The 25,944-nt window shown below is 39.9% G+C and overlaps 1 protein-coding gene across 1 annotated transcript in view; it reads left to right on the forward strand.

The window, feature by feature from the left end:
• Positions 1-642: 642 nt before the first annotated feature.
• DIAPH3 (diaphanous related formin 3) overlaps positions 643-25,944 on the forward strand; it is a gene marked incomplete at both ends in the record, with an annotated part of 197,483 nt that continues 172,181 nt past the window's right edge. The window contains 3 exons of the mRNA XM_084226963.1: positions 643-792; positions 11,847-11,879; positions 22,378-22,551. Coding sequence (XP_084083089.1) covers positions 643-792; positions 11,847-11,879; positions 22,378-22,551 — 357 coding nt within the window. The remainder of the gene's footprint in view (positions 793-11,846; positions 11,880-22,377; positions 22,552-25,944) is intronic.

Below are 25,944 nucleotides of genomic sequence, written 5' to 3' on the forward strand. Positions count from 1 at the left end.
GTTTTTAACAAAGCCACTTGTTGGAAACCGGCATCCTAGGCCAAACAGTCGAGGGAGCCGCCCCGTGTTCAGATCCCGAGCAGACAGGATGCAGAGAAGACAAGATTTGCACCGTAAGGAAACAAACTCTCCCTTCCTCTGTGCGTACCCGGGAAGCGCCGTTACCCCAGCCCTGCGGGACGCTCCCGTTCCCGGCGGGGGCACGCGCGGTCCGCCGGGGCGCGGCGCGAGCCGCTGACTCACCGGGGACGGGCGCAGCTCCCGCCAACCGGGAGGCGCCGCCGCTCCTCGCGGGCGCGGATTGGCCGGGGCGGGCGGGCGGGGGCGGTGCCGGCGGTGGCGGGACGGTTCGGACGGCGGGGACGTTGCCGCGCTCCGCCAGCCGCGGCCGTTGGGAGCGCGCGGCCCCGCGCGGCTCGGGCGTGGCGGGATTAGGGGCTTCTCCCGGCTAAATCCTGCGCTGCGCTGAGGCCGCGGCTTTAGCGCTCTGCCCCGCTCCTCCCCCCGCGGCGCCCTGCCTGGCCGAGCCCAGCTAAGCCGCGCTAATCGCAGGCGCCCAGCTCGGCCGGGGCCGCCGGGCCTGGGCCCGATCGCGGGCAGCGCTCCCCCCTGCCCAGCTCCCTTCCTCGCCCGTGCGCGGCCATGGAGCCGCCGCGGCCGCGTTACTGCGCCCCGTCCTCGCCGCCGGGTCGCGGCGGGCGGGAGAACAAGGGGCTCCGTCGGAAGGCCCCGCCGGGGACCGGGAGCGCCGGGGGCCCCGAGGAGGCGGCGGACAGCAGGAAGCCCAAATTCGTAAGTACGAGCCGGTCCCGCGGCGGGGGTGCCCGAGAAGCGGGGCCTGGCGGGCCTGTGCCCAGGGGGCCCGGCCGTGCGGTGACGGCCTCGTGTCCCCCCCGCCATCCCCTCCGGGGCCAGTCACTGCCTGGGGCCGCCGAGACCGGGGCACCGAGTGGGAATACGTAGCGCCGTCAAGTTCAGCTGGGCTTCGCAGGCTGATCCCGCCTAGTCCAGCTCGCCTCTTGCTTGCCCGTGTGAAAGGGGGCAGCAAGTGTTGAGGTCTCTCCCGAGCGCTTCATCCTGAAGGTTCATTGCCTTTACTTGCTGCGGGACAGCTGTGGTTGCAAGGGGAATAGAACAGACTTCCAGCTCTTGAACGGTGTCACTTCTAATAGGACTGTGGTGTTTGTTTTGAGTTTGGTTTTTTTTTTGTTTGGTTTTTTTAACGTGTTTTTTTTTGTTTGTTTGTTTTTGGGAGGGTTGAGTGTTTTTTTTTTTAACTTTAGTGATATAAACTCTACAGTGTAAAAACGGTCCTTGAATTTAAAGGACATAGTCAAGTTCTCCTCCATAGGCCTGCTTTTATAGGCTTTTGGCTAGCACACCAAGAAATTGGGAAACTCAAGATGGCAAGATATCACGAGATCACATTATCACAAGATAATGTGTCTGCAAGATGTGCTCTAACCAAAGCATACCCAGAAATACCCAGTTTTTGTTTGGACATGATGAAAATTCCAAGCATTAGAGTTGGGACCAACATGTATTCTACAGCCCTTGTATCCACAGAATCAATTGGGTTGGAAAAGACCTCTGGAATCATTGAGTCTTGTCCGGGTTCGGGCTGTTTTTTGTCTCTGCCCAGACAAGGGTGAGATGGGCTCGCTTTTCGGGCTCCAAAAAACAAGGCTGGACTCTCAGGTTCGGTCTTCAAGGTTGTTTATTATTTCTTATCTACAAAAATTTTCTTTCTGCCCAGCCGGGGTCTGACCAGCAAGGCAGCCAAAGGCACTCTGACTGCCCACAGGGCGGTCACCTCTTTTTATAACAAAGTCTACGTAAACTATATTTATCTTTTGTCTCCAATACTTATAATTTTTATTACTAAGTGTACTTTTACTATAAACCTATCAAAAATACCTACGTCACCCGGAAAATGGAAGACAAGAAGAAGGAGGAAGAACCATGTGGCAGGCCTAACTCCCTCCATCTTGTTCTTTTCCAACCCCCCCTGTACCAAATCTTAAAAACTGTGCTTAAGCTTATAAATGTTCTATTTCTATATCTTTTACACGCCAGTGATTCTTATGTCCCCACATATAGGTGGAACATCTCTTGCAGGGTCAAAGTTGAGCCACCAGGTACTTTTTGCAACATCCCAAGGCTCCCGAGCTCCCCAAGGGTTCTCTCGGTAGCTCTGGCCCTCAGGAGAAGTGCGCTGAGTTCCCACAGAGTCTAATCTACGACTGAACACCACCATGTCAACTAGACCATGGCTCTAAGTGTTGTGTTGAGTCTTTCGTTAAATACTTTCAGGGATAGTGACTCCACCACCTTCCAGGGCAGCCCATTCCAATGTCTAATCACCCTTTCTGTGAAGAATTCCTCATTATGTCCAGCCTAAACGTCCTGTGGTGTAGTTTGAGACTGTTGTCCTCTTATCCTGTTGCTGGTTGCCAGGGAGAAGGGGCTGAACTCATCTGGATCCAACCTTCTTTCAGGGAGCATCTGCCACATGCAGAGGAAATGCACCCAGTGCTCATATTTAGGTGATGCATGTTGATCTTTGTTCAGCTGTCCCTGATCCCACCTGCTCTGAAATGTATTTGTTACAAAATTACGAAAAAGATACATAACACTTATATTAGACTCTTGATTCTAAGGTGTATTTATGAAACGTTCAGTACTTGAGTGTCTGGCACTTGTGCACAGGTTCAAAAAAAGTTAGCCAATAAACGGTATCAAACAGGCTGGCCAAACCTGTTCTAGAAGGTCACAGCTTCCCTCTGGAATATTCCTGTTTGCTGGAGTCTTTTTGTATTGTGGCTGCAGAGACTGCTGTTTGAACCATGTCCCTGTGCCTTTTTCTGCATGTTAGAAGGGGCATCAGTGAAACTGACCAAGACCTGTTTGCTTGGCTTCCTGAGTGGCTATGTATCTATCCACTGGGAACGTGTGTGTTTTAGTCAGGCAGGTGACATGGCCCCTCACTTGATAAGGCTTTCAAAAGGGCTCATGATTGTTCCTGTATTCTGAGTTAGATGTACAGGAGAAATAGCAGCAAGATATTCTCAGGAGGTCAAACCATCACAAAAGACCTTACTGGCAACCTCAGAAAATCAAACATCTTTGGCAAAAGGTTTAGTGCAACATTCAATCAACATGAAATACACCTCAAAGCATTAACTTAGCCCATTTGACTTTAAGCCCTTTTGATTTTAAGTGACTCAAAAATTCTAAGAAGAGGGAATTAGAAGAAAAAGGAGAGAAAGACAAAAAAAGATATAAAAAAAGGACATGTATAGCTACCAGCTGCTGGGTTCCTGCAGTGCTCAGCTGATAGAACTTCCAGGAGGAGGTAAGGTGAAGATGTGTGCTTGCCTTGTGTTCAGTTTTAAATACCCCTTGGCTTTCCAGGGTCCTTCCCCCAGGTGGGACTTCTGTTTGTTTGACCACTCAGGAGTTGGGTTGGGGGCTCCAGAGGCCAGGTGTGGAGCATTGTCTCCTCTGTGCCAGAGAGTGGCAGCCAGTGCAGGGCTGGGATACCCCAGGAGTGGAGTGTGTGTGCAGGGCAGGGCATCACTTCACCAAGGTAAGGCCCAACCAGCCCCTTGCCCCACACACACGTACCCCAAAATGTCTCGTGACACCAGATCTTCCCAGTCTCTCACAACATGCTTTAGTATATGATCTGTGAGGAGAAACCTGTGTGGTCTGGCCACTGTAAAATATTGGAGAATGTTGTTTTTGTTGTTGCTGTATGAGTTGAGGGCTGGATTATTCCTTTTGTGAGAAACATGGACTTTGTATGTTTGCGACTGACAAGAGCTCTGGTTCAAGAGGTTTTACTTACTACCAATACTTTAACTGCCAAGTTCTTATGCAGATATCACAATGGTTTTCATTTTTTCCTATAATTGTGTGCTAAAACAGAAGTAGTGTGTTGCCATCATGTTCAGTTTTGCTAATCATGTGTTAAAATGGCAGTACAATAGTTTATAGGGAGTAGAATGTGGATAGATACGTGATAAAAGCCATTGAGGCTTTTTTTCATAGATGAAATCTTATCTTTTCAGTGAAAGAATGCCTTTTCTCTGGTGCAGGTGAGCTTCTTGGGCATATGTGTAGGCTTCCCAGGCTATGCAAGGGTGATTTTGGTTATGTTTCAATATAGGTATCAGCTGTTTTTTTAAGGTCATGATGTTGAGGTCACAGCTACGGAAAATAAAGGGGGTTGAATTTGGGGTTCTGATTCAGTTTTATAAGGTATACAATAATCTTGTAGGTAGGTGTGAATTTTGATAATTTTTTTATTTTGGCCTCTTCCTGTTCTCCTGCCCAGTTTCTCTTTAAGCAGGGATAGATAAGAATGTCCTTAATGACTGCTTTGCATCTGACTCTTCCTGTAATTCATCTTCAATGTAATTTTAACAGTTAAAATAGTTTTGTGCCCGAATGTGTAAAGGCTCTCACGCCTTTGGGCTCACTGTATTCCAGTCTTATATTTAGTTTATGCCTTTTTCTCTGTTTGGGGTACTTAGAGTGCCATATCTCATGTCACCTCAGTTTAATTTCTATCTGTGTACATTTGTCAGATTAAAGTAGCTGTTAGATTTATTGACCTCAAGTAATACAGATTATGTGAATGTAATATTTCTCAGTGTTCGAGGCTTGAAAAGAAGTTCCAGGTTGGACCCTTCCAGTCAATGCAATATATTGATCTGTCATAGCAGATATGCTAATCTGAAAAATAATTTGATTCCCTGACAAACCTTGAGGTGAAATTGGATTGCTTATTGACAAAAGTGACATCATTAACATGCACCTCCTCTTTTTTCTCCCTTCTAAAGAAAATTCTTTTTTTAACTGAGGAAAATACAGTTTTTAAAAACCCACCATATATGAGTGGTGAAGGGGGGAGAAAGAGGCATTGGAATCAGCCACTATAACTGTTTAGCCCTGTCAAATGAGGCCTTGAAGGACTCTTTTTGAATAAACTAGCTTCTCAGAAGAAGTGAATGAATTTTAAACCTCAGTTGTCTCCGTTCTTTTGCAGAATAATTTTAAATACTTCTTTTGAAGGAGTGATGGTTAATTTTGAAGCACATACCAGTATGACTTTGCTCAACAGGTCCAAGTCTTTAAAGGAGTGGGACTTTTAAAAGGGTAAAAGAATTTCTGTGGTACTGTGGTGCTTCAGCTTATTGAAAACTCATCCCTAAACCCCTTGTGCTTTAGGACCTTGTAAAAAGAGGAAATCTACAGTTGGATGACAGATATTTCACCTGTTCTCTATGTATACATTGACTGAGCAAAAAACTTCTGAAATCTGCTAGGTCAGGGTGGGGCAGAAAGCAATTGTTTGCCGCTTGCTCTCCTTAATTCCCTCCCCCCCACCTTAGAAATGTTTGGAAAACATTACAGTCAGCGCTATATTATGAGACTTCCAACTGCACTTTACAGTTGCTACATATTGTAGACATTGGTCCTCAAGAGATCAACTTCAGTTTCTAGCTCAAATTAGAGGTGTTTCTATTAATTTCAGTATACCATTGACCTGACTTCAGTGACTTTCAGGTTATGTTTTTGATTAAGTTCTTTATGAAATTTATGAGTCAAGAAGGGTTTGTTTACACCAATCTGTTAAAAATAGACAAATTAACAGTTGCATTTAACAGTGTCTATAAATCAAAGGAAGATGTAGTTAAGAGGAAAAGCACTTCCATTTCTCTGGCATAGAGTAGAAAGGTAAGACCAATCTGTGTCAATATCTTTAATTACAAAGTGACTGAATTATTGCTGCAGTTACGCTGCAGTGTAAGACCTTGAATCTAAATTAGTCTTTTAAAGAAATGATTGCTGAACAGATGTTACCTAAAACACTTTATCGCAGCTTTGTAAAATTGTAAATTCTTCATGCTGTTATTTTTGTTGGCATGAATTAACACTGTGGGTTATGATACTAAATTTTACTGCTGTGTTCTAGCACTTTGTTATACGATCTTACCTGTAAGCACCAATTTTGAGTTTAACTCATCAATGCCTAAAAAATATCATTGTGTAGAACCTGTCATGTTAAGGTAGTTTTGCTCCCGATTGCTTTTCAGACTGCTTTTCAAGCGGCAGAGACAGAGTGTGTGATAAAGCCATTATCTAAATGCTGAAGTAGTATATTGGAAATTAAAAGCAAGAAATGCTGTGCAGTTTGTAAATTGCATTTTCAAACTGAGGTAGCAAAATTACTGAGGGAATATTGTTACAAAGGAGATCCTAAAGTGATAGCATTTTCTGTAATCATCCAATTAACTTTTCTCTGAGTCTACAGGTTTCCTTCAGTCCTTGCTTCGGTCTTTTGCTTGTGTTTCTGCTAGAGAATATTCTTTAGGGGAAAAAACCCACTAGTGTTGAATCTTTTTTTGGTGATAATATTAATGGCAATGCATTCTTGCTCACTTTCGAATTTACAAAGATGCAGAGGGGATTATGTGATTATATGAACATCCCTAGTCTTCATTGGTCTTGTTTCAGTTTTCAGGCATAAGTTAACTGTCTCTTCTAAAACTTATCTTGCTTAAGCCCTCCTTTTTTCCATTTTTTTTTCTCATAGCCACTTGAAGGCTGGAAGCTCTTTTTAATTTATCAAAGAACCTATGCATGTGCATGGTGTTTTGGAGGGGGTGTTATAAATGGGTTTGTTTCTTTGTTTTCATCTATAAAAAATGCAAAATGAATATCTCAAAAGATCTGGACTGTGGGGTTTTAATTTTTTTTGTAAATTGAAGTAATTCAAGGTGGTGGAGGACTGCATGTTGAAATTGTTGTTTAGTTGCCTGACATCCTGCTATGTTGTATGCCTAAAACCCCTCTCATGTTGGCAGGGGTGTATGGCACTATGCTTGTCTTCTACTTCCATTTATGATTAAAAAATCATATTTTTTTGGTCTTTCTGTTATACTAACAATGGCCATCCTTGCCAGGCATGATCTGAGTTTAAGTACCAAACAAATCTGTGCTTAAACTATCTGCTTTCATTCAGAAAATTAGATGAGCAGCATCACTTTTTGCTTCTGCCGTGGTGAAAAGACCACTTGTGGAGAATGTAGATGCTGCCCCTTTTGGTGGAGTGCCAAAACTCTTAGATGATGCAGACTATACTCAGTATTGTACTAGGCTAGTCTTCATTGGCTCCAGGCCACGCTGACCTGTATTGCTGGTGGAAAAGCTGAAGACATGGGATCAGAGTCCTGTGTGAGATGTCATTCTCCTGAATTCTGATCCTGTTTGCCTGAACTGCTTGTACCACACCCAGAGAGAATTTCGTCCATAAATATGCATATGTAAAGACAGGGAAATAGATGTAATGACACAAAAGATCGGACTAGTACTGTTGATCCAATTAAGTAGGATTTGTCATTGCTTTGCTTCACTGTCTCTACCTGGACTTGACTGGGGTAATTATATAGGCTATCCCTCAAGTTATTTCATTCTATCTAGCAGATGAACTTCAAGTATGTACTGCTGTTTGGATGTGCAATATAAGATCATCATCTTGTGTATTGATACCTGGGCAACAAGATAATGTTGTCCCATCACCCTCCCTGGTTCTCCCCCTCCTCCCTTCCTTGCTTTTGATGCCGAGGCAATGAGAAAATGCTTGAGCTATACAAAAAGCTGTAGCTATGCGGAAAGAAGTAGTTACTTTGTAACAGGGTATGTGAATGAAGCGCTTTTTAAAAATCAGCAAATTTAGCAGAACAAGCTAACTGCAAAAAGCTAACCACTAGCTGTTTGAGCAGACAAGCTTATAGAGCATGTGCAGAGACAGAGGTGAAAAGTTCATGCCCGAGGAAGACTTCTGAGCCTTCATCCAAAACGACCACCAGGAGTCTGACGACCACCTTGTTCAGAAACCACGCATGTGCTACAAGAGCTTATGTAATCATGTAATTAGAAAATATGTTACAATGTGAAGGTTAGGAAAGTATAATGTGCACATTAAGTAGAAAAAGTATAAAAGCTTGTACTGTGTGAAGAATGGAAGAGTGAGTTTGTGGTGGAGCTATCCCACTCACTCCTGACATTGAATAAAACAATACCTGCTCTATGGGCCTTATTCTATGGAGTACAGTTTTCTTGCCTAGTTTTCAGGCATAAGTATGACAATAAGATTCTTTACCGTGAATGTATATGAAGCCAAATAGTGTTTGGCTTCCTTTAGCTGGGTGGTGTGAAAGTTGCCTCACACCTGTCTTCATCATGTGTGACCTTTTCAAGAGACACAGTACTCTTTCTGTCTCCGGAGCACTCATCTTGTTGCTGTGCTTGTGTTGTGAAACTCGGTCCTTGTAGCCTGCTGTACCTTTCAGCTTCTGTTTAAGACTCTCACTATCCTTGGAGTTTTGCCAGCTCATCACAAACACTGTACCACATGCTGCATGTGAGTGTATATCCTCTGTCTTATGACACTGGTTATTTAACAGTATGCCGGAGGGACATTATCTCCCATAAGGCGTAATTCTGTCAGATTGCTTGCTTTCTTCAAAAATGATATACCTGTGCATTTCTTTCTCATTGGACTTAGCTTTAAGTGAACTGCTTCTACTCAATTACAAAACAAAATGACTTCTTCCTCCATGTCCCTAGACTAAAAACTCAGGTACACTGAGGAGTGCAATTTTAAAATTTAGTTTATAAAAGTGTTTGTATAGCTGAAGACTAAGCAATGGTGTTATTTCTGCTTTTCTAACTGTAGGTGCAACTGACAAATCTCTCCTTCTGAACTGTCCTACTTAATTCTTTAATCTCTTAGTACTTTCATGTATCTCTGACTAGAAAACACGATGTCAGCATACTTAAAATATTGATAATTTGTTTTTCAGTTTTGCATATCTACTTTCTACATGATAAACAGACCAGAGGAACACATAGCTCCTATGCTTTCAAATCAATAGTTTTGTTATTGTGGAGTAGTTCATGGAAGACTCAGAACAGCATAGAAATATTTTCATCCATTGTGAAGCAGTATTCTGTAAAATTACTTAATGTTTTTAGCAGTGACTGAATATTATAGGAATGTTACTTAAGTCATATTTATTTACTTGCGGGCCTGTGTTTAAGGCAACCTGTTCACTTGAGTAGAATGTCTTTTGTGAACTGATATATCTGAGCCTGAAAATAAAAATATGTCCCAGTGGTAATAAAGCTCTCCAGCCTCTACCTGATATTTACCTGACTCCTAGTCTAGTTATTTGTACCCTTACTAGAAATATGTTTGTTTCCTTTGGCTGTCAAGAATAAAAATACGCTCTTGTTCTTGAGCCACAGCACTCCTCCATATGCAATGCAATGAAAAGATCCAGTGTGGTAAGTTTCTTCATTGTGGTTGTTGTTGCTAAGACCACATGTAATGTTTCACATCTCTGTATCCTTGAATGCTATAAAAGACCAGTAAAGCTGTCAACTGATTTTACTTTTTACAGCCTTCTCAGAAGAGAAGGATTTGGTGAGGGAGAGGGGAAAAAGAGAACCCCAGTTCTGTTTTAACCAACTCCTCTGAGAAGCATTATAACATAAAGTTTACTAAATAAGTCTTTAGAGATGTCTTTCAGCAAGTCATTCAGCCTTTTGAATGCTGAAAGAGCTGTAGTTTGCATGGAATTTCTTCTCCTTTATGAAGTCTCTAAATATGTCACCAGTGTTGATATTTGATGCTGGTTAAGTAGATTCTTACTTAAGAACCTGCTTTTAGCACTTGCCTTCAAACTAGGCTCCACAACTTTTTATGAAAGAAATGCTGATATTTGTAGATTTCCATACTCTAGGTATCCAGTAAGACGAAGGCTCATATCTGTATGTTTAGTATGTTATACTGTTTTAGTGTCCTTAATTGGTTGTGTGGTAGTCTTTTTTCACTAGTTACTCGGATGACTTGGGTCAGTGAGGTGTTCTGATATACAAAATGGGAAGCTTTTCACATGTTATCATAGTCAATTACACTGCTGAATTTTCTCAGCTTAAATGGAAAATAAAATACTGGCTTGGACTATCCCACTAACTTCTGTGTTTTTCAAAGAACAAAACCTGAATCTGAAATTGCTTGGTTACCTCCATGATGATGGTGTCTTGTATGGAGCAATTGCAAAACATCCAATATCTGTTCTTAAGTGGAAATGAACCTGATGTTGTTGCTTTCCTGCATTTTTTAGTGGAGTGTACATGAGTTTGACAGGAATCTTGAATTTCTACTCAAAGCATAGAATGCAGATGGTTTTCATTCTAAGCAGATTATGTAAGCTCCTGCCATGTTAGAGGAGCTCCATGATGGTATTTGTGCATTGCTTAAGGCTTAGTGATTTAAGTCATCTGTATGGGAAAGGAATAAATTTTCATGTTCTTCTCTACCTAGTTTCAGTGTCAGACCATATGTTAGTGTTGTCTCTCACAGTTTTGCTCACTTAAGGATAGAAGTATTATACCAAACCTTGCTAAATGCAAAGTCATGACCTTTTGCAAATGACACCAGTTAACACTTTCACTGTCTTTGCAGATCATTAGAAGAATGGGAAAAGCAAGTAATAAACCCCAGTTCTATGGCAGTGTGTGAGGTAAAAAGGCAAAATGGTCTGATCTACCCCTGTGGCAGGAGAACACCAGTGAGAAGACTGGGATACAAATCTTCAGTCTCTTGGCTGTATTGGAATGGTTATTTTCATTTATTACAAATACTCACCTATTAGAACATGGAATGGAATTATCATAAAGGTTCAGTAGTGACCTAGCACCTTTTTTAACAATTTTTTTTTTGTTAGTAGAATATAGTGTCTCACTGAATACTGTGTTTCCTTGCACCTCATTTGTCTTTTATTTTTAACTTCATAATCATTCATCAGATACTTCTTTCTCAGTTTCTGGATACTATTCAGACTAGAGCTGTTGTGTGATAATATTTGACTTAACACATATTGTTTTTTAATTCTGAGGGAAGAGCCACAGAAGATGTCAGAAGTAATGGTCACAATCATAGAACCATTAAAGTTGGAAGCCTTTGAGATCATCATTATTAACCTAGCACCACCACTTTCACTGCCAAACTTAAGTGTTACATCTCTGCATGCCTTTTGAACACTTCCAGGGATGTGGATTCCACACTTCTCTGGGCAGTCTGCTCCAATGCTTGGCTACCCTTTCAGTGAATAAATTTTTCCTAATATCCAAGCTAACCTCCAGTGGTTCAACTTGATGCCATTTCCTCTTGTTCTGTTTCTTGTTAACTGGGAGAAGAGACTGACCCTTGCCTTGCTATCACCTCCTTTAAGGCTGTAGAGAGTGATAGCCAATTATTGTTGACTTGGTGAAGAGTTTCCAAATCTGGTTAAGTAGGATTTAGTTGTTGCAGCTTGATGGATAGTTTTGAACTCTTGAGGAGCTCTGTGTTCTTCTATTGAGTTTGGAATCTCTGGATGATTTATTGTTGGTGTCCCCACAGCCATCTTGAGAAAACACATCTTGTAGCTGAATTTTGCACAGGTCATCTGCTTATTTAGCTATAAAGCATAATTTAGTTAGGAAATATAATAAAAGACAACTTGTTTCAAGCTGTGCTTTGTTCACAGTCTTTTGGTATTCTGTTGGAGGATCAAATGGAAGATTTTTAAAATCTCTATAACTTGCTGTGCATTGTAAACCAACAAGGTACAACTTGCCAAGAAACTTGGTTCATTTCAAGTGTCAGGATTCAACACTGTTTAACTTGAATGTGATTTTTGAATTAAAGTAAGTAACTATAACTGAGCCTTTTTTTTTTTTTACTGATCAATTTTGACATGACTGCTTTCCCATTTGATTTACAGCACTTAAATATCAAGACACTCACAGATGATGTGGTAAGACAACTTAAGTTTTGCTTTGGCTCGGTTAAGCAAATAACCTTACTGCTAATGCAATAAAAATAACCTTACTAATACAAGAAACTATCTTAACTTTGAGGATAATTTAGTTAATTGGCAAAGTCTCACTGAACTGGTAATTAGCTGTAACATAATCAGTATGAGTAGCAAAAATGTATGGATGGCTTTGAAGTATGCTTTAATCACAGCTAAATGAGCCTGACACAGGTAATTGTGCCAATCTACATGCAGTATAGTTAAGATATCTGTGATTGCATGTTTAATATCAAAGTTATTTAGGCTGCATGGCTAGCTTAAAATAACATGTTTAACAAAGTAACATTTGCTTGTGAAACTCATTAATGCTTGCTCAAACCACCTTAAGTACATTCAGTGTCATGTTTAACACAGAGTCTCTCAAATTTGATCAGAGATGAGGTTCTGTATCTAACCACAAACCAGATTTTTTTCTTGCTCTTGAAGTTACCTACTTCACTTCCTGTACTATTCTTTTGTGCGTAATATTTTTTTTCTTAAAATACACAATTTTACAATCGAATTTGCCTTGGAAGTAATGTTTTGTCGTCACCTAAAGATCAGCTGTTATGACTTCAGTGCTATACAGAGTTCTTGCTAGAGTACTTCTGTGTGTAGCTGGGAGCTGAAGTGCCCAGAGATTTATGTCTTTCAGTCCTAGTTTGACTTTGAAATCATCTGTTTCTATTTCTTTAGCAGAATTTCATTGGATGGAAATTAAGAAATTTGAGTCTGACTGGCTGATAATACGACTTTGGCTAATAATACAAGTTTGATTGTATAAACTTGTGTTTATCTTGGAAAGCTAAGGAAATACCATCAGCTTTCTGACATTAAAAGTATTTTTTGGTAACTAGAAAACAAGTTTCGATAGTGCCATGTAAGGGTTGTAGTCGGGGTATATGAGATCTTGCTGTTTGTTTTTGTGAGCTGCCTTTTTTTCCTTTTAAAGAGGCAAGACTGCTGCCTTTTTGCACTTGTACTTTACAAAGCTTATTGGACTTGTCCAGTTTGTAATTGTAGCCCCAAAAAATGAGCAGGTTTATTGTGGATTTTTGAGATAAGGACAAAAAGTCTGTCATCTCTGTAGTAAACAAACTTTTCCCCAACTCCTTAAATTTCTCAGAGCATGAAGAAGGCCCCTTCACAGAGTAATAAAACTTCATTTGCAGGGTAGTACCAAATTTTTCATATGAATATATATTTTTGAAAAGGGAAATGACAGCTATTTAGTAAAAGGTTAACAGTGAAATAAATTACAACACCACAGCATTTGAGAACTTTTAAATACATGTAAAGGGGGATGTTCTGCTTACTTGCAACATCATCTTGGAATGAGGGTAGCCTTTCAAATGGACACTTTATATTCCTCTGTTTCAGTTTTCTGTTGGTTTACTCTTTCTGTGTGTGATTCTGGGACAAGGACAAAATTTGTAGTAAGAGAAGATAAAGAAATTGAAGGTTTAAGATGATTTGATTTTGTAGCTTTCAATGAAATAATGTATTTCCTTTTTTCTCATGGGCAATCACCTTGCATGTTATCTTTCTGCTGCGTTATGCTTTATGAAATATTTCTATTTCCCAACCCACTTCTTACAAATACAGTTGTATGTTGGTGACCAGGAACTTCTTTTGTTTTTAAATTCAGGTATGTTAGCAGCATGTTGAGAATCTAAAATGCAGACTGCTTTTCAATATCTAAGTTGGATTATTTGTGAGATGCTGATGAATTGTTTACTTTTAGTGATAAATCCTCATTAAGTTCAAAAACCTTGGTTTTTACACATGTGCTTCTTTTAGCTTGATTGTTTGCCATCTGCAAAGATGGCAATTGCATCCTTGCTCCACAGAGGCGTGGAAAGCTGGTAGCTGAGATATCAAATTATCTCTCTCAAGTGCTCCACATTCCAACAATTACAGAATTATCAATGTTTGAAGACAGATACCTTCAAGATCATGTAGTTCTACAGTCAACGTAGCACCACCATAATCACCCCTAAACTATATCAAGTGCTACATCCAGATGTCTCGTGAACACTTCCAGAGATGCTTACTCCATCATGCTCCTGGGCAACTCATTCCAATGCCTAGCCATTCTGCCAGTAATTTTTTTTTCCTAATGTCCAATCTGAAGCTCCCTTGGTGCAACTTAAGGCCATTTCCTTTCATCCTTTCACTTGAGATGGTGGAAGAGGCCACATCCCACCTTGCTAAAACCTTCTTTCAGGTATTTGTACAGAGCAGTGAGATCCCCCTTGAGCCTCTTCTACTCCAATATAAACATCCCCAGCTCCCTCAGCTGCTCCTCATAGGACTTGCTTTCTAGACCCTTTCACCAGCTGCATTGCCCTTCTCTAGACACACTCCAGTACCTCAATGCCTTTTGTGTAGTAAGGGGCCCAAAACTGAACACAGGATTTGAAGTGAAGCCTCACCAGATCATCACCAGCAGGATGGTTGCTGCGCTGGTCCTGCTGGCCACACTGTTTCTGATGCATGCCAGGATGCCACTGGCCTTCTTGGCCACCTGGGTACATGCTGGCTCATGTTCAGCCACTGTCAACCAGCACCTCCAAGTTCTTTTCTGCTTCACCATGTTCCAGCCACTCTGACCCCAGCCTGTAGCTCTGCAAGGGGTTTTGTGTGACCCAGATTCAGGATCTGGCACTTTGATTTATTGAACTTCAGGCTGCTGTCCTCAGTCCATTGATCCAGCCTGTCCAGATTCCTCTGCAGAGCCTTCCTGCCCTCCAACAGATCAGCACTTGTCACCCAATGTGGTGTCATCTGCACACTAACTGAGAGAGCACTTAACCCCTTATTCCAGCACTTAGCCCCTTAGTCCTATTAAGCAGGACTGGCCCCAGTACTGAGCCCACTTGTGACCAGCTACCAGCTTGACATAGCACCATTCACTATCGCTCCCTGAATTCAGCCATCCGAACAGTTTTTCACCCAGCAAAGAATGTACAAGAATGTACCTGTCCAAGCCATGAGCAGCCAGTTTCTCCATGAGAATGCTGTGGGAAATGGTGTGAAATGCCTTAGTGAAGTCTAGGGAGGCATCATCCACAGCCTTTCTCTTATCCACTGAGTAGGTCCAGTGATCATAGAAGGAGACCAGGTTGGTCAAGCAGGACCTGCCTTTCCCAAACCCATGGTGGCCAGGCTTGATGTCCTGATTGTGCTGTACATTCTGTGTACTGACACTCAGGATGATCTGTTCCAAGACTTCCCCTGGTACCTAGGTTAGTTTGACAGGCCTGTGGTTCCTTGGATCATCTTTCCAATTCTTTTAGGTAGGCCTTATATTTGCTACTTTCCAGTCAACTGGAAATTCTCCAGATAATCAGGACTGCTGGTAAATGTTTGAAAGTGGATTGGTGAGCTCTTTTACCAGCTCCCTCATTATTCCCCGGTACATCCTATCCAAGCCCATAGACTTGTGGGTGTTTAACTTGCATAGCAGATCGCTAGCCATTTCCTCCTGGATTGTGGGGGCTTCACTTGGTTTACCATTCCCTAACTTTCATCTCTGGGAGCTGGGTTTCCCGAGCACAACTGGTTTAGGTATTAAAGACTGAGATTAAGGAGGCATTAAATACCTCAGCCTCTTTGTCATCCTTGGACACTATACTACTGTCTGCAAGCAGCAAAGATGTAGACTCTCCATAGCTGTACTTTGCAGGCAATGTCTTCATTGAAACTTTTGTTGTCTGTAATAACAGAGGCCAGGTTCCAATTGAGCTTTGACTCTTCTACTTTTTCTCCTTACGTAACCTTACAACATCCTTGTAGTCCCCCGAAGTTATCTGACCCTCCTTCCAGAAGTGATACACTTTTTTTTTCCTTTTCTTTTCTTCTTTTCTTTTTTCCTCTCCCCTGAGCCTTGAGTTTCAGCCTAAAGTTCTCTGTTTAGCCAGGCTGGTCTTTTTCTCCACTAGATTTTCTTAAGGCATAGGGGAAAAGCCTGCTTCTGTATCTTTAAAATTTTCCTTTTTAAAGTATGTTCAGCCTTCCTGGACTTCTTTACCTTTCAGAATTGATTCCCAAGGGACTGTGCCAGGCCATGTCCTGAAAAGGCCAAAATCTGTTTGCCAGAAGCCCAAAGTGGCAGTTCAGCTGATGCCTATCCTTACTTTATGTAGAATTGAGAATTTTATAAATTTTGTGCTCCCTGTGCTCAAAATGGCCACCATGGACACCATATCACCCACTAGTCCTTCTCTGCTCGCAAAGAACAGATGTATTGGGACAGCTCCCTTGGTAGGCTGGGAGGGGATTCACCTGGCATCCCAAGCAGGGACCTACCTCCATTCTCCCTGTCTCTTAGGTGCTCTCCTGCCTGTTGGGGGTGAGGATCTTCCACTTCCTGAGATGCAGTTGGCTGGCCTGACTGCCTCAGCATTGGCAGAGAGAGAGAGAGAGACTAAGACTCAGAAAGGTTAACTAAACCTCCCTATTAACAGAATTTTATTAAAAGGTATCTTATGTAGACAAAAAAGAAAAGCATACTAAAATTCCTTAGAGCATCAAATTATACTGATTTCATAGCAACTGCTTTAAAGATTAGAAAGGCTGTATAATTTTCAGTATATAGAGAAATAAACTTCAGAGTGAAATATTGTCTGCGCATTTAGGATGTGATTGTGCACAGGTCTAAATTCTATAAATTTAAGATTGGTAAAATAATCTCTGAGATTGAGTTTATTAGGAATAAGAAGTCATTTTATCAAAGGGATTCTTCTGTCTATCTTGGTTTATACAAGTCTTGCTCTTCCTAAAAGCTCTACTGCTAGCAGTGGAATTTCTCACATACTAAGAAGTTAATCTTGTAGAGCAATTTGACTGTCAAAGAAAGAATATACTTTTTTAATCTTCTGGAGCTTCAAGGAAGAAAAATATGTTAAGAGGTCTTTGACTTAGAGTCATTGGAAGTAACTTTGATCTTTCAAGAAGTATTTCTGCTGTTAAGTGGGTTGCTTTAAGTTCTGAAGATACTGAAATAAATTGTTGCAACCCAGTTCATCGTGTAGGTTCCCTATCCAGTAGGAATAATAATTATTTCAAGTGAAGACACAGGATTTGTTAACTTTGTATTCTCCTTTTGTTCCTTCCTATGTTGTTAATGTTCCCCATAGCCTTTGTCTTCTGTCAGCATCAGGGTTTTACAGCAGACTTTCATGACTGAGCTGTTGGTTTCTGTGACTAAAATGACTGGCAAAGTGTCTGGGAGACTGAGTTATTCTGTAGTGCTTGAGCAGATTTTTCAGATGTGAAAATGTGTTTACTGAGTATATAAATAGCAGGCAGTCAAAAACGTGAACTTGAAAATAAAGGGTGGCAGTACTTTTTGTCCTACATATCTGTAAGGCAGTGTGAGAGGAACACCCGGAAAAAGAGCAAAAGCTGTAAGCAATACTCTTAGCTTTATGCTTTCACTTAGGAAAAGAATATTTTGTCCCTGCATATATTTCATATCAGAACTCTGCTAAAAGACTGCGCTTAATGATCACCATCAGTGTCTTAATGGCATATATATATATGAATATATATTTATATATATAGGTGAATGTGTGCGTCCCTCTCTTCATGAGAATGTGAATGAAAGAAAGAAAGTTGTTCAATACTTCTCGTAACATATTTTAGGTTAAACCACAATAATTCTGTAATGCTCTGTCTTCATAATGAGGTATCAGAAGTTCTATCTTCAGAAAGACAACCTATGGGGAAGATACCTGTGCCAGGGAGTGAAGACGGGTCTAAGGCCTGACGTATTTGGTCTGCGATTGTGCACATCAACAAGATAATGTAGAAGAAGAACTTATTGTTAGTTGGTGGGACTAACCTTCAGAAGTGAAACTATGTATCGGTGGAATTCATCCTGTGAAAGGGGAATGATAAAGCTGTTGTTGGCATGGAGGTGTGATCGTGGGCCGTTGTGACCTCATCTCATGCACTAGCCCCATGTGGGATGATATTGAAACTGGCTACTCCTCAGGGGGAGTTATAAGGGTGGAGGAGAGAGCATGACATGATGCACACTGTTTTCATCAGGGGACACCCTGAAGATGCAGGCCCTCTTGCCCCTCCCACTCAGGAGCTGTGCTCTATCTCCTGCTTGGCAGCTTCTCCAACATCCAGGGGTTGATATGTATTTATTGCTAACACAACTAATAAAATTGACCTGCTTTGCTATTCGGACTGCATCTTGAGTTTTTTGCGCACAGACATTCTCCTGAACCCGTAAGAATACCTTCCTGCATCTTTCTTCCCTCCCCCTTTCATTCCTTTTCCAATTACAGTAGCCTTTGAGAATTTTAAAGGTTTTGAATAACCTTTGAGTACTCTTGAAACCAACCTGATCCTTTTTTTTGGAGCCAGCATGTTATTGCATATGGTTCAGGTCTTGTTTAAGATCAGCATCTTAATTAAGAACATCACCCAGACATTTGCCCAAAAGCTGGATAGTTTGGAGTGGAGAAGTGTGTGGGACTGTATGAGCCAGTGTTTAGGGCAGTGGTCTGTGTTTGCACTTTACCCCTAGCAAGTGCATAATCCCGAAAAACTAGTAAAAGTTTTGGCCTTGGAAAAGGTGTTCTGTCACCTTGACAACCCAGGAGGATCCAAATCCCTGCAATGTGTTGGGGCCTGGCCCAGGCCCACTGAGCCATGCCCAGCACTGCCCAGTGCCCTCAGGAGGGAAAAAGGTCTCTGAATCTGACAGTGAGACACCAGGCCCTGCAGCGGTTCTAGTCACCGTGACAGACACTGTGGTTAGTTCAAGCCTGATGATAAACAGTGCCACTGAAGCAGACAAACAACATGTGCTGGTGTCACTTGCCCCTGTACACAAGCAGAAGAGATGTATATTAAAGTAACCCTTCAAAAAAGATTTAGCAAAAGCAGTCAAGGAGAACAAGGAGATAGGAGAGGGTGGAGAGGATGAAGAAGCAGGGCCATCACAGGGGCCATTTTCAGTGCTGTTACTAAGGCCATCACTTACAGTGATAATGAATGGGTTTTTTTACATCAGTGTGCTGGATTTCATTTTTGAGCAATTTCTTAATATAGGAATAGGTGATGTGATGTGTTAATTAAGGGAGAGATGAGGGAGGCAGGGTGGCAGTGAAGTAACACCTTTCATTCCTGTAGGCGTAGCAACTCTGTTAGTAGGTGATGTCTTGATAAGCTGTAGTGCCAAAATTTTTTCTAGCAGTAACTAATCCATTGATTCCTGCATTATCAAATGTGCAAATTCAATATATGCTATTTTCTTATGGAGAGTGGTATAAGAAGTCATTACTAATATCAGAACCAGAGCACAAAAAAATTTACTTTCTAGGGACCTGATTAGAAAGTGTGATGAATCAGAAAGTTTGTGTTGTGGATCTCTGTTAACTTTGACTTTTCAGGGCCATGGTGTGGGCATAAAATCACTTGCTTATTTCATGGGCTCTCAGTGGAATAATAGTCACCCTATGAAATAAGCCAATAAGCCTTGCCATTCATCCTTGATGGTTGCTTGATTTTGGCTCCTACAGATATTTTTCTTACTGTCCTAGAGCACTGTTCCTGTATGCATCTATATGTATCCATTGATAAAATAAGTACCAAAAAATAGGAAGGATGCAAGGTCAAACCTGCTTTAAGCTCCAGTGAAACTGTATCAAAGCTAAGCTTAGCTATAGCCTGTTGGTTAGTCTGATTTAAAATGTTTTGGTGTAACATGGAAGATTATTGAACTTTTTTTTGCCGTTTCCTCCTCTATGCACTTGGATCACCAGCAGCATCAGTGGTAGATTTCATTACACCCAAGCAATGAAATTTCTATTCTTTCTGTATAGTGCTTTCTGTGGACCATGAAATTATTTGCCTGTGTGGAATACTGAGAAGTATTAACTTTTCTGAAGCGCTATCAATGTATAATTCAAAAGGGAAGTATATGTAGAATATCCACACTCTACTGCTGTGCAAATCTTGTTGTGAATTCCCTTTTATTAATGTATGGGAATCTTCTTTTTAGACTGCATTGTTTTAAATTATTTAAAGTAATTAGTTTGACATATGTTTAAATGTGTTTATAATCCTATTATCTCAATTTGTCTTAAATGTTCTGTTGGATCAAATATATTCCAAGATGTGCTTTCCTCCTCTAGGATGAGTGGTATAGGATTTGGTGAATATGGGGAACATGAATGTTACAGCATAATGTATAATGATGCAAAACATCTGCTATATATTCAAGAGAAGCTTAAAACCAAACCATAAATTGAAAATGGGAACAAGTGAAATATCTCTTTTCAAGGATGAATTGGCCCTTCTCCCTAAATAAGGGCTATCTGTTTCTAGAGATCTCTCAGACTGCATGCAGTTCTGCCTGCATTCTTCTGTGGCTGCTGTGGAGCAGGAGCAGGAAGAGGAGACACTTGGGGAGCACAGACTGTAAAGAAAGGCCTGAGATTTTTCAGGAGATACTGATTTTTCAGGAGATACTGAGATTTTTCAGGAAAAGGAATTTAGGGCACAGCTGTCTTAAACCGAAATTGTTCTCTGTTCGCTGAGTCATGGGCTGAAATCCATAATTTCAGCCAAAGTGTCTTCCCTCTACACCTGTTTCAAGTCTGTATGTGAACCATCTGCAAATACAATGGCTTGTGTCTTAGGTTATGCACTTTATAGTGAAGATATGGGGGCATGGAGAAGCTACTGGCTAGCTCATTTTTTGGAGCAGGCACGCTGCCTTTCATCAGTACTCTGTGAAAGATATTGCTTGAAAAGAAAAGTCTCATATAATAGGATTTTTTTACAATTCCAGTATAGTCACTTCAGTTTGAAGTCTGGCTTCATCTCCCCATGCTTACCATAGACTTCTGATTTTAAAAGCAGGAAGGGAAATTGCTTTCCAGTCAAGATGTAAGATGGTTTTTGCTACTGATGACTACTACTTCACTTCCAGTGATGTTAGCCTCCCTTTTGCTTTTGTTGCATTCTTTGTCTTCCTGGGTCTTGCCTATGTAATTATTCCTGTAGAGTATGCTTTTCCTCATTGCCTGCTGGTTTGATGTGACACAGAAGGGCCCCATCCATGCTGAGCTCTTTTATGTTTATGCTATATTAATTTTCTGCTTTTGCATGTTCTACAACCATCTGTGAGTAACTTACAATCTATTTCTATGTTCCAAAAACTGTTTCTTTTCAATTTTGAACTGGAAGAATTAAAGTCTTTATATTTTTCCTCTAAACCTCTCTTCATGGACGTCTGATAGTCAATTCTTGCTCTGACTAGAGTGGAACACTTGTACCCAATTTTGCTACTGATTTTCTTTGCTCTCTCTGATCTTAATTCCACAGATGCTATAATAATTTTACTTGTCATTTAGTTTGGTAACTGATGTACTTGTCTCAAGATACTTATCTTAAAGATATATTGAAGCCTCAGAATATTTTTGCATAGCATTGCGAGACAGAAGTCTGTTGATATGGTTGAAATCTTGTCCAAAATCTCTTATGCATCAAATGTTTCCATAACTTTTGTGTTGACAAGTGTGATGTTGCCGTTCATATCTGTTCAAAAGGGTGTTACAAAGATGATGATGTAGCGCATCTCATTAGGTGTCTGCTGCTTTTGCTTTCTGTTGGTCCTTGCCCATGTACCTTAAAACACACAAGCTCTAGCATGGAAAATGTGTAAAGTTTCACTTAGTAACTCTTGATCAAAAAGCTGGTAAATATCTAACAAGTTAAAAATCCCACAACCCAAACCACTTTTCTAAAGGAGGTTTTTGGCTCTTGGAAGGGTTAATAAAGCCATAGCAATTGATATGTGCTGGGGGTTAGTCATAAGGATCGTTCATGAAATAATAAACGTACTCTACATGCCTTTAATAGAGGAGTCAATGGTTTCTCCTAAATGAGTTTCTAAATAACTGGAACAAAATTTCTTATTACATGATACAAAACCAAATAGAAATATAAAGAAAATAAATAGAACCATGTCTTAGTTATGCTAACTTGTCTTTTAATGAAAAATAGTTTCTTTTCGTGTCTGTATATTCTGTAGCCGTGTTAGGAGTACGGCTGTTTCTGGGTAACTAAAACCACTTTAAAACTATGCTTTTGGTAAATAAGCCTACTTTTTCATATTCTACATGTAACGCTTGGAAAGAATTCTTCATAAATTGGTTTTGTAGATATCTATTCCTCCAAACTTTCTGTAAAATTCTGATGTTCTGCATGATTTCTTTCTGATGTAATGGGATTCTGGTCGGTTAACTCCAGTGCTAGGCAACTGACCATCATATGTATCTTTAGGAAAAGCCTTTAGAATAAGGCAGTTAAATAACAGATAAGCTACCGCAGAAAAATAAGGATGTTCAATTTCCAAGAACACCCATGTTAATTAGGGTTACACAGAATGGAAGCAGTATGTAATATGTTACACCTTTTGTATTTTCAGTTGGATAGATTTGCCAGTATAAGAATTCCAAGATGTAAAAAAGAAAGACCTCCTCTGCCGTATATGAAGCAGTCACATTCTACAGACTGGTCATCCACACCCATGGAGATGGAAGATTTTGCTACAAAATCACTGTCGGAAAGAGAAATCATAGCACTGTTTGAAAAAATGATGGTAAGAGTCTTACACTTGGTTTTACTTAAAGAATGATAACATGGCTAAGTGATAGGTGGAACAGGTATTCTTCTGTGCATGTGTTCTAATCTTTACCTGAATTATTAATTCAATTGTTGTTGTGAGTTGTAATTGTGTATTTATTAGGGTGTTTCTCAGGAAATAAAGTATTGGAATTATTTTTGCAAATTTTTGGTCCAAATATATTTAAAACAGAAATTAGAAGTGAGATTGTGCAACAGGTTTTGAGGAGGAACAAGAAATGGGGGATCTTTCTTCCTTTTAAGATGAACTGAAACTTTTACAAAGAGATTTTATGCCTTCAAATGTCACAGCCACATTTGGTTCTCAATTTATGTGCCATGTCACTCTTGCACAAAAAGAGAGAATTGCCTCCAAAGCAGCATTTGTCTGCAAATTTGCTTTTTTCCTTAGTTGTCATTGTTAGTGCACTACAAAAGAGCAGTCATAAAGATCATGTGGCTTTGGCAGCACCTCAGTAGGTTGAGCTTTTTGTTGTGATGATGACATTTTGGGCAATTGAAAACTTAACACAGAATGGCCATCAGAAAAGAGTGACTGAAATCTGAAGAGCACGAGAGAACACTAACAAGGAGAATGATGCCTAGATTATTATTTCTTTCTCTGCCTCACAGCAAGTAACAGGTAACTCTTGAAATACAAAGGGACTACCAGGGACTGGCATGTGGAAAAAATGCAATGTGCAATGAGAGAAGTACCTTCGTGCAATTTGTACTTCCTAGTACTCAGTGATGATAGTTTTGAAGAAGCTTTTGTAGAACTCTTGAGAACTGTAACTGAAGGATAACATTCAGGGTTTTCATGGTTAAGCTGGTGAGGGAAAGGTTAATTAATTAACAGTTAATTAATTAACTGTTACCAACTTTTCTATTTGTCCTTGTTGCCAAATGGTTCATTTTTCTTTGATGTCTTGCTTCTATGAAAAGTTTCACTGTAACTTATAATCGCTCAGAAAATGGGAGAGTTATTTTTAATAAAACTTGAAGGTGTGCATCCTTCTACACACCCCTTGCATTTAGATTGTATTTCTCTACCATCCTACAGACATTCTGGTATGGGGTAGTGTGTGATGTTGTACTGTGCCATAAATAAATAGAAACTTTCAATAAATCCTCAGAAACCGACTACTGCATGTCTAGATAAATATAGATGCCTATATCCATGGTTCCTTAAATAATTAATTCCAATTTTAAAACTACTTTGCAAAATATGTTAAAGTGCTGATGACATCGGGATAATTGGAATGCTTTCCTAGTTTCATTGAATAACAAAGCACTTAAACTTGTATTAAGCTACTTTATCAGTGTTGTTTCATCTATAACATGCACTACAGAAAGGATTTTTCAGATTATCCACATTTGAATGGGCTGGAATAAAGCTAGTTTAGTCACAGTAGATTACATAGCTAATTATATATTGTAGCCTCTAGTTTGCTGTTCTGATCAAATTAAGTGATTTGGAGGGGTGGATTGGTGAACAATTTGAGCAATTTGTTGTAGCCAGGCTTTTAGAACTAATTTTGTACAAAAAAAAATAGTCAGTGTGTTGGTACTGAAGGGAGAAGTTTTTCAATTCTTACGGTTTACTGAATGTCTTACTTTGTACTTGGGGTTTTCCTGGATGCATATGGCTTCCTTCTCCCACTATTTTATGCAGTGGCGTCTTGTGTGGTTTTCATGGCAAAAATTATGAAAGAGCTCATAAAACCAGATAATAAAGATAATAATTGTCATTTACCTCCTTTAATTTCTGTTAGTGCTATTAGGAAAATACCCATGTGAAATGATGTATTCTTTTCCAAAGAGTTATTGCTTACCTGTAGAATATATTTCAATTATTTAAGAAATAAAGGAGGGAGATGAAGTATTTTATTAACTAAGCAATATCTGTTGTGCCCCTTGTATCACTCTAGTCTGCATAAATTATTTGTTTCAATGATTTTTCGTTTGTTGAACATAAGAACAAAAAAATGATTTTTTACTGCACACACGGAATATTTCCTACAAATTAACCTGCTATTATATCTAGGCTTATGGAATACAGTTTGTGTTGACAGGTTCCTTAATTCTTGGGGTTTTTTTTTGTGTTTAGAAGTTAAATACTTTTGTTTAAATTTAGAAGCTACTTTTCAGAAAACATGAAAGAGCAAGTCTGAAAGAAACTGCTTTAAATAGAAGAATGAACTTTGCAATAGCTACATGATAATGTGAAAAGGTCTTTTTTTTTAGTTCGAACTCAAAATTAACCACATCCCAGCTGAAACCAGGATGACAGGGGTCAAGCATTTTCTGCAGTAACTTCTCAAAACTTGAATTTATACAAAAGTGTAAATGTTTCTAGGAACTGTGCTTCATTCTCTTCTACTCAGCTTGAAAGCTATTGAAAGACAAGGAAACTTAAGTTTTGGTGTTGTACAAATTCTAAGGATTGTCTGTACCGTTTGTCTTTGATTCCTGACTAGGTGAAATAACTTTGTTATTAAGATGCTTATTCACTGATTTTGTAGCATTGCTCCTGCCAAAGCTTATGAGGATTCACCTCATGAGTCTCAGCTGAAAATAACTGCAGTAATTCTTGCTAAGCTTGAGTAATGCACATAGTAAAGCACATGCTGTATGCTGTATGTGCTTTATATGTGTGTGCCAAAATTGTAATTGTTCCTGAAAACTTTTTTTAAAATTTATTTTTCTATTTTTCCTTTTATTTATTAACTTACACCATGATGAGAAATGCCATTTCTCAGATGTGCAACTGATTACAATGATCAGAACATTTCTAGGCTGGTGCAGTAGAACTCCCTGTGTCAGAAATGCTAGTGACAATCAGAAGTGTCACTTGTTTGTTTTCAGTGTAGGTCTCTCTCTGCTCTTTTTGACTTCTGGATTTTTGTTGGGGTGAATGAATTATGATGGGGTTTTGATGAGGGTTGAATGTTTTGATTTAATCTTTAGGAATTTTGCCCTTGCTTATTGCAAAGATGATTTATTAATTTGTGAACTAGTTTCAGCGCAAACCACATTCTGCTGCCAAGATGAAGCATTTGAGAAGAGAGGAAGAGAATTACAGAATAAATTAAAAATTATAATTGAAATTAAAAATATGTAAAATACTGGTTTGATTACATTTATAAATGCTTTGGGAAGTATTAAATAATGCTCTTCTGTAGTTTGGTGCACACGTGTGAAACTAGGTCTTTTCTAAGAAGGGAATGTACTAAAAATTGTTGTGATGCACTTGTTAATCTTAGTATAGTTGACTGTGTTTGATTTTTGAGTTCAGAGGGATTAAGGATCAGGATTTTTATGGTTTTGATTAAATCTTACGGAAAGTTGTTTGTATAACAGCTTTCAG

Source organism: Fringilla coelebs, assembly GCF_963513975.1.
Source record: "Fringilla coelebs genome assembly, chromosome: 2".
Classification (NCBI taxonomy): Eukaryota; Metazoa; Chordata; class Aves; order Passeriformes; family Fringillidae; genus Fringilla; species Fringilla coelebs.